Here is a 9,314-nt window from a genome sequence, read left to right as displayed (position 1 = left end):
CCGTAATTTTTATTTAAAAGCCATCCTGTGTTGAAAAGACGGAGATGCTTGGAGAAGGTATCTAGTGCTAGTCCATCGAAACAATTCTGGGGTACGCACATCTCCAGAAATACTAGCGATTGGATTGAGTACAGGAGAAAACAATTATATAAGAAAGAAAGAGCAAAGCGTCATCAGTAGACTGATTCCTCTAGTTGTCGTCCTTCTGGTTGCTCCGAGAGAGGTGATAATTTTGATGACGCAGCGCAACGTCCGATGTCGCATGATAGGTTTTTTCCATTTTAGATTGTAATTGACTATAAGGGGCACCGATCTGCCGACGCAAGCATTGTAGCCTTTTGCCCAAGTACGAGTGCATTAATTGAAATTTCTTACAGCTTCGTGTGGGGCGACTTGGTTTCGAGGAATACATGGTAACCACAAAATGCACACTGCAGAGGCTGGCAATTCTTCGGGCGCCTGATGGTCGCCAATATGAGCAACCTCAGGGAAATAGCGAACATCGCGGATAGCTAGGCGAAGCACTCGTCTGTAATAACAGAGGCGGAGATAGACAACAAATTCACCAACCCTCTTATGAGATATATAACGGCACTTTAAAAAGCCACGCACTGTTGGGTGGTGGGAACTTGACAATGGTTATTTTGTGACTATGCAACTATGCAATAAATAGCAAATTTTGGAGCAATCCTAGTGTCACGATTAGATGTCCTGTGCTAGATCTAGGGTTTATTCAGATACAATTTTATGCTTTCTGTTGCTAGATACGGCTCTACCGACAATAGCGGTTGGTTTCTTCAGAATCGATCCACCGTTAATTTAACCATCAAATAGGTTTAACTTGGTGCGATGTACAATGTATTCATGGAACATTTACCGGCAATATCTTTTTGCCTGAAGATGTTTGAAGTGCATTACATATCAATGTATAAACGATGAAGAGGGCGCGAACGTTTCTTCATTGGATTCGGTTGTCATCCCTGTACGTCATGTAAGCTCCCACAGCGCATTTACCAACAGCATAGAACGCAAAATATCAATCTTATTGAATATTTCGCGACAGAATTTCGTTAGCCGTCCTCGGTGGATCATTTTTAATCGTAAACGGCTGTCGGAATTGGGTCATGAACGTAGGAGACCATTCTGCACAAGAGAATCGAGGTCTACCTAGCCCTGAATTAAACAACCAATAATTCGGCTTCATCGCTATCGCCCCCATTAATGTCAAATTTTGGAAGCGAAAGGTCCTGATAAAAACTGCACAACTAAAAGCTTCGTATTGCTGAACCAAAAAAGGAAGTTATGGCAAGCGACCTGTAATTTCCTGCGTTCCCTTCCAGAGAAAGATCAGGTTCAGGTACACTCTACTAGTCATGTATATCCCTGATTCAAAAGGGGCCTCGTATATTGGCGACTGCTTACTTATTCCGGTTAATAGGCGTATTTGCTGGCAATAAATCTAACCGCACACGTGTACAGTCAGCAAAATAGACCATTTTATAGACAGTTACGCGAGGAAAATGAACAGACGAATGTAACACTGGTGAGGACGATTTCAGATACGTGAAGGTATTAACGCTGAGTATTGTTTAAATCCTTGCAACCATTTTTTGTTCCTTCTGAGTATTGAACTGATGAAAACACGCTGCGGATTTGATGAAAAGCGTGAAAACCAGTCCCATAGTTAGCCTACTAAAACCTTGCACCAGGTGAGCTTACCCAGGCACTGTTGTGTGGGAAGCCGTTTCGACCTGATAATCAAATGGTGACGGATTCGGTATGTAATGCTGAATAGTAGCTGTACACATTGTGCAAATTACCGATGGGAACGCTTATCTTGGTCCGTGTTGGTGGGCGCCGAACGAAAAGGACATTCGAAAAGTCATAGGCTGCAGGAGACGATGATCATTGAGCGTAGTGAATTAAGGGAATCGATCACGGAAATTGATGTGAGCTGAGGATTTCCATGTTTGTAGGTGCATTCTAAATGAAGGGGGCAAGAATAACACCTATGCAAAGTGTGCTCCCGTGTTTACATTTGATTGCCACGAGATGTCAATTAAGCGTACATTGGAAGGATCCTTTGATGTCCCCAGCGTGCGCAGTGGGTCAAGGGCTCGTTTTTACTCAGCTGAATTCTACTGCGGTTAACCAAGATCAAGCTGGAATATAGATATTCCCAGCTGGTTAACCTACGGGGATTGAGGTGGATCTTTAAGAGAACGAGCATGAAACTGTTTTCCGAACGGATAAACATTCAGTTTTCTAAAATCGTCTGACAGTCTGTGGAATATTTCGTTCGAAAACCAAGGTGGGATATATGAACTGCATTAATGTGTGAAGTTTTAATAAACCATATTCCGTTTGTGGACAGTGGAGATGCCGTTGGGTTTCGGGCCCAAATTTACGCACATAAAACAGGCTCAATGTGGTCGTGTATGGTTGCTTGACTCTTCGTGATATAAGTGTAGATAATGTTGGTTGACTAGAATGGGCCTTCTCCAAAATAAGACGAGTAAGCGGACTCAGTTTTCCTATAATTTGGCTGTAACTCTCGTGGATTTATGGAAAACAAAAACGATCATATTCGAATAATATCCGGAATCAGTCGGCGAAAATGTCGTCTGATTTCATGACATTCACGTGTAGATGCTGAACGTTTCAAAGAGTACAAAGAGAAACATAAAGAAAGATGTCACCATTGACAAAATGCTGGTATAGACATTGATTGGTTTGACCACAATTGCACCTCAACCGTTCTTAAATTTGGTACAGCTTGAAGAATAAACCGTGTGTTATATTACTAAACTTATCGGCTTTTGATGACGTGGCTCTTGATCTGTTGATCGCTGAGGTTGGTAATTGGTTTTTCACCAAAAAAACAATGTCAGGAACCAACAAACTCACTCGAGCTACCAATATTTCAACATATTAGTAAACTTACTCGCTCCATCGAAAAGGAAGTTTTATAGCCATACAGTCCAGTTCTGCGAGAGAGGCCAGATAGAATGGCGATTTCCTATACATCATTTGCACTTTCATCGATTCCCCGTTCAAGCAATGGAAATCACTCTCTTTAGTTTGTTCCTTATCAAACTGGTGATCCCATGAGCCTATGGATTTGTTCACGTCATAGTTGGGCACTACAGCCTCTTACCTCGAAAATACAACGCGTTGATTAGCAGGAATATCGAGTTCTGGTCGAGAAAACCAGACGGCAACAGTTCCTCAATTTTGTTCTTCGTGTTTTTGGCAACCCAGGCGTTAATGTGACGTCTTTTCGCCTCTATATTTGGAAGTTCGGTTAGCTGTGTGGCACACGACAGTGAGAGAATGTTGGAGAAATATGATTACCAGCTCAACTGAGGCCTTGTAACACTCGGAAACTAGTGTACTGTATTCCGGCCGAATATCGATCGAATTGAGTAGAAATAGTCGATTAGCAAGGTTCAAGTCCACGTCAGTGGATACCTCGAAATACTTCGAAATTATTGGTCCATAGGACTGATGAACAGCATCGGATCTGAGCATCGGGGGAATGTGAAGCACTTGCTGGATCTCTTGCAGTGTTTCCCCGTCGGCTCCGGCCATCAGCAACAACGAGGCACAATAAATACTCATGGGCGAAAATACAGAGTTCGCTAAATTTTCTGAACCATGTGTAAATATGCTGGTTTATCGGAAATGCATCATTGACTTACCGGCTTGCAACTTGATGATTTTGTCATAAATATCTGTAGCGAATTCTGTGAGACCTTCTTTGAAATGGAGAACGTCTTCCATCGCTTTAGCCTGCATAGTGTGCCTAGACTGAAAAATTGTTTTCACCTTATATATAGGTCTGGTTTGGCGTTCCCTGCCTACGCGTTTTCTTCGGTTGGCAGGTTTACGGAATCACGTGGTTTTGTAGAGATGAACAAACGGTACGTGTGGTTTTTTTACAAAGTATGTGAGCAAGGTCAATCTGTCCGTTCTTCCAGTTGGAAACCCTCGGTCACTTGAAGAAACTCATCAGCGCGTGTTTCAGTTCCCAATGACAGTACCGAACAACAGGTATTTCACACTGACAGGTCGATGAGTTTGGTGAGACCCTGACGCATGTTGGTGTTCAGCGGTACGCGAGGTGGATTTTGGAATTTGGACGTGTGTATGTGTAGCAATATTGTACCAGTAGTTTGGTGGGATGGATTGATAATGTGAAAAGATAATGGTCGAAGATTGTTTTTTCGCTCATGCCATATGTTTTAATTTGTCGCTCGTAGTGAACTGTGAAACTGGTCTATGTCATCACCGACTGGGATAACGTAGGATTTGTCTGACACCCCACATAATACCCGGATGTTCCACCTGGCGTTCCCAAGATCATATCCGCTAGCCCGTCCGTGAAATCATCCGCCAATATGAGTCGTGCGAATAGTTCGATTGCTTTCTATGGACGTTTCGAGGCGTCAGCTCTTCAAACCCGGTTTCGAATAGTTCGTCGAATGGACACCGATTAAATCATCATTATCTGTGAGGCCCTCTTTGGAATGGAGAACGTCTTTCATCGCTTTAGCCTGCATAGTGTGCTTAGAGTGGTGTTTTCTACCTAGTATGAGAATAGGGTCAATTCATCCGTTCATCCAATTCCAAACCCATGCTCTGTTGAGCTACTTGTGTGTGTGTGTGTTGAATCAGGCGCCGCAAACGCAAAGTCATCAGTGTGTGGTTAAATTGTGAAGGGACGTATCGAACAACAGGCATTTCGCACTAATTAGTCGGTGAGTTTGGTGGCACAAACCGTGTGTACATGTGGTGTCTGCATGGGTGTGTGTAAAATTTCTCATATAATGATTCAGCTCGTGTGATATTCAGGGAAAACGTGGCTGGCGGCATCGGTTCGCGTTGATGCTTTTCATTCTGTACCAACTCTGAACATTTTTATAAGTTCCGGGTTTCCCCTTATCATGCAATGTCTAATAAAGCACTCCACCTTACTCCGGCCACATGAAAGCAGTCTTGCAATCGATGTGTTTCGGCAGTTCCAAACATACATCACATCAGGTGTCTTTGAAGGGCGAATTCCTACCTGATAAACATCGGGAATCATGAATGTATTTTCTTAGAGCCCACTATATTGTGATGCGGATCTGGTGAACAACTATGTCGCAGTACACGCCATGCTGAGATTTCCGAGACTGAGTTTCAGGAACCTAAATCAGAATCGGGAAGGGGTTCACCAAAATGCTCCATTAAATGCGGTAAAGTAAACACACGTCCATCGCACTAACTGAAGATGCACGCGAACACTGATTTCATGACAATGCAATAACACTCGTATTCCATTCATTAATATAACGAAACCACTCGACATCCTCAGAAGTAAAACTGACTGCCATCCAGCTGAAAACATCAAAGGTAGTCTCCCCAACAAAGACCTCATAGCTCCTTTCTACCGAATAAATGCTGGGTGTTTTAAGTTCTATGGGAGCAACCTACAGCATGAGCTCTATCACCAGGCGTATCGATCGGAATTAATATTATCCTTATACTAGCGTTTATTTCTTATGTCTCAGGTTATTCATTGCTACGGAATCACTCTCCGTGTGTGACTTCTCCCATGTTGCTCCATTGTTTCGCATGCTAGAGGCTAAGCCGTGCAGTGTGATGTTATTAGCTACGAGCATACATAGTTTTCCTGCGAAAGGAACAAGAACATACCAGTCATGAGTGCTTTCAGACAAAAGCTGATCAGGTTCAGGGAACTTCCTTATAGCTCAACACACACGTCTATAAGTTACGGGCTGATGAATAAAATTATCTCATCTCCCATTTCATCCGGTCTGCAACATAGCTTCATCCCAGCAAGTCACCAACTAGCCAAACCCATTCATTTTTAGTCGAACTTGATCAGTGTTGCAGCAGTCAAAAGTGGCATCCAGCGTATAGTTCAACATTACTCAAGAGTCGGACAAGATCTTATAGAGTGCGCATGTTTTCAGATGGGTACATCCAGGCCTATGTGCTTCTGCCACCCTAATCTTCAACTGCAAAATTTGCACAAACAGACTCTACCCCATCCACTTTTGACGCTTTGATAAGTTCATTAGACTACTGATATTGATTAAAAATGTGACAGCCACTCAACTTTATCGTAGACTCGTCCCAACAGGTGTTCAGCATTGGTTACTTAAACGTAATGTGGACATCGTCAATGACTATTGAATCAAGCTTCCCACCACAACTGTGAAAATCAAACAAGTTACAACAAAAAGGAAACATATTATTATCAGCCCTTCATTTCAGGGTGAACCTGGGCGGGGGCCATCTGCCTCAGCGTTTATATCATACGACCCGGAAATTCGTTTTGGCCTCTTCACCCAGTGTGGTTCGTGACCATTCAGCTAATGTCCCTAGATATTGAATCTAAACGCCCATCTAAACTGCCGGTCCGTTCCTTCACCCGCCGTTGTACAACAGAAAGCATAAGATGCACAACACGGCAGTTTTGCAAGAAGTAAATAGGCGTAACGCATTTGAGCTGACAACCGACTCACGGAGGTTAAAAGCCTTGTGCTTGGATGTGTGACATGCAAGGCAAGGTCGGTAAAGCCAGTCAGTGGAATCTTCACCAGCCTGCGGATTAAAACATGGTTACACGTTAGCCACCACTAGTGTGGATTATTTCGGTCCTTTTCAGTACGCGACGGACGACAGTAGAGGAAGACTCGCGCAATTCTCCATCTTGTTAGCTGCTGTGGTTCATCAAAACGAGTGTAGAGCGATCAAAAATGTAACCACATTCGACCCCGTTATTAGGAGGATGTTATCCCATAGACAACTCAATCTCCGCCATTGCATTTACCGCGAAGGAGTATGGGATCAACGGATACCATCTATTCGCCGAGTGCCTAACGCGGTTTTCCTCGAGAAAGCCTTGAACGACAAATCTTTTTCTGCTGTGAAGCGTCTTCTGAATAACCGTCTACGATGATCCAGATTCATTAGACGTGCTGATCCCAAGTTACTTGTTATTATTACAGGGAATGTTCGATCTGTCAGGTATGAGGCCAGTATACATGCCAGGTATACTCGATGATGGAGACAGGGAGGGAGTTGTCCCAGAATTTATGAAGTCACCGGTTGAAGGAGTATTTTCGGCTTTTACTGTTGCGACAAAACTGGATACGGAAATATCGAGATTTTCGAGCTGAATACATCTATCAAACTACCGAGGAAGCATTGCACGGAATAAATTGGACAAATGCATGAAAGTCAAAGTTTCTGAAAATGGACAAAACAACCATGAAAAGGTGAGCGAACTCTCCAGGATTACGCCTTAAGATATTCCACGATTGCAGTAACGAAGTGTACATGGATTGCTTCCTAAAGATTGATACCAAGTTAATGTTCGAGCTTCCGTCTCCGTGAACGTCTACCGATAAGGTGAAGAGTTTAAGGCCACAATAAGGACAACATCTGAGAGCGGGGTAATCTAATCTGACGCTTGTCCGAAACTGCCCCGGCTTGGAAACTTTCCCATATCAGTCACAGTAGTATTTCGTCTCGAATGGGGTGCTGTGACAAGTATTAGATTGCGAATGCACCAAATGCCCTCAGTGTGAACATGACCGTGTTGGCCACAAACATCTACCAACTTATCGAACAGAAATCGATGACTCAAACGTTGTGATCATAAGCTGCGCTTTATTGAAATAAACGCCAAGCTGACGTACATGCACACAAACACATGAAAAAAAGACGAGCTTGTAGCGAGCACAATCAACAGGCGTATTTAGCCGAAGAAACGAACTGGCATGCGTGTCCGAATATCGGTAGATGGTTTACTGGCCCAATGGAAATTTGAGTGGAACAACCGGGTCCGAGGCTTCGCTTTTACATGCACGTGGGAAACAGAAGTCCGGAGATACATCACAACGCCAACCGGGTGGACAGCAAAGCACCGTGGTGGTCCAAGGGCAACAGTTTCCCTGAAACAGAAGGCAGAGGTAACAAATATATTTCGATCACACAAATGAAACGGTGGGATTTACAAACGGCCACAGAGCGTAACATAGGGCGTACAAGCTAAATCACCCACCCAATTACTTGCTAACTATCTGACTAACCAGCTAACAGGCTAGCAAGCTGGCTAGGCAACCAAATGAGCAAGTAACTAACCTACGGAACAATAACCCAACCGACTGAAAAAACAGCCACATGAATAACACGAGACACAACAAACGTTCTTCATCAACATACACCAAATTTGCCTCACGATCCAAAATACGTCAGAATGCGGTCTGCTCTGGCAGAGCTGCAACCGAGACCAACAGCACGGCCAACAACAGCATACGTAGGTCTATCATCGGGATTGTCGTGATCAAATAGTCCTACGAACTAGTGCATACGAACGTCAATCCCCACTTCCTCTATCGATATGCATGTGCAATGGATCCCGAGGCGATGCGAGGCGACGCGACGCGGGGCGATACAATGCAGCCCGTACCCACGGAACTACCGGATACGCATCTGCAACCGCCGGGCCTGCTTCCTGTTCGGGTGTGCTTGTCTGTTATTGAGGGCGTATGCGGTGCAAGCTGACCCTGACACATGTTGGTCTCCAGCGGTACGTGTGGTGGATTTTGGAATTTGGATGTGTGTATGTGTAGCAGTATTGCACTATTATGTTGGTGGGATGGATTGATGTGGTGCAAACTGAATGGTCGAATGTTTTTTTTTCGCTCACGCCATTTGATTTTAATTTGTCGCACGCAGTGAACTGAGAAACTGCTTTGTGTCATCACCGACTGGGACAACGTAGGATTTTTCTGACACTTCACATAATACCCGGATGTTTCACTTGGTGCTCTCAAGCTGTATCCGCTGGCACCGTTCGTAAACTCATCCGCCAATATGAGTTTCGGTGGATATTCCGAATACATTCTATGGACTTTTCGAAACTCCACAAATGCCAGCCAAATAAATCAGGTTGTTCAGTTTACGTTCTAACAGAAAAATCATACCGGCTTTTGTTTCCCGGCATCCACCGGAGTGGGAGTCGATGGAGATATGCCAGCCTAGTTGCTGCGAACTCGGGACTCCCAAGAGGCTCATAAGGAACGAATTGCTGATTATTCTCAGTACAGACGACACAGCAGTACGTTGAATCTCGACTTCATTTGAAGGGCGAAGTATCGATTAAAACTTCCAAAAGCTGTTCACATCATCTCCACTCCACATGTAGATCAGATGGGGAATAATTCGCTTGATGGGTGAGAACCCACCCCAGAAGTTGTCATTCGAGCAGCCAGTCGGTGCGTGACCACGTGATG

The 9,314-nt window shown here is 44.1% G+C and overlaps 2 protein-coding genes across 2 annotated transcripts in view; one reads left to right on the top strand and one right to left on the bottom strand.

The window, feature by feature from the left end:
• Positions 1-2,946: 2,946 nt before the first annotated feature.
• On the bottom strand, positions 2,947-3,807 carry T265_15206 (hypothetical protein; the record flags this gene model as incomplete). The annotated part of the gene is made up of 4 exons (XM_009177059.1): positions 2,947-3,113; positions 3,158-3,308; positions 3,355-3,650; positions 3,702-3,807. Coding segments are annotated over 4 exons (711 nt in total), but the record flags the coding sequence as incomplete, so codon positions are not given.
• A 4,623-nt stretch (positions 3,808-8,430) lies between these two features.
• The window catches only part of T265_15205 (hypothetical protein), a gene marked incomplete at both ends in the record, with an annotated part of 14,193 nt that continues 13,309 nt past the window's right edge, over positions 8,431-9,314 (top strand). The window contains one exon of the mRNA XM_009177058.1: positions 8,431-8,541. Within this exon, the coding sequence (XP_009175322.1) occupies positions 8,431-8,541 (111 nt within the window). The remainder of the gene's footprint in view (positions 8,542-9,314) is intronic.

Source organism: Opisthorchis viverrini (genome assembly GCF_000715545.1).
Source record: "Opisthorchis viverrini unplaced genomic scaffold opera_v5_400, whole genome shotgun sequence".
NCBI classification, from domain to species: Eukaryota; Metazoa; Platyhelminthes; class Trematoda; order Opisthorchiida; family Opisthorchiidae; genus Opisthorchis; species Opisthorchis viverrini.
The sequence above is the reverse complement of the archived record's forward strand: the minus strand, read 5'-3'. Positions and strand labels throughout refer to the sequence as shown.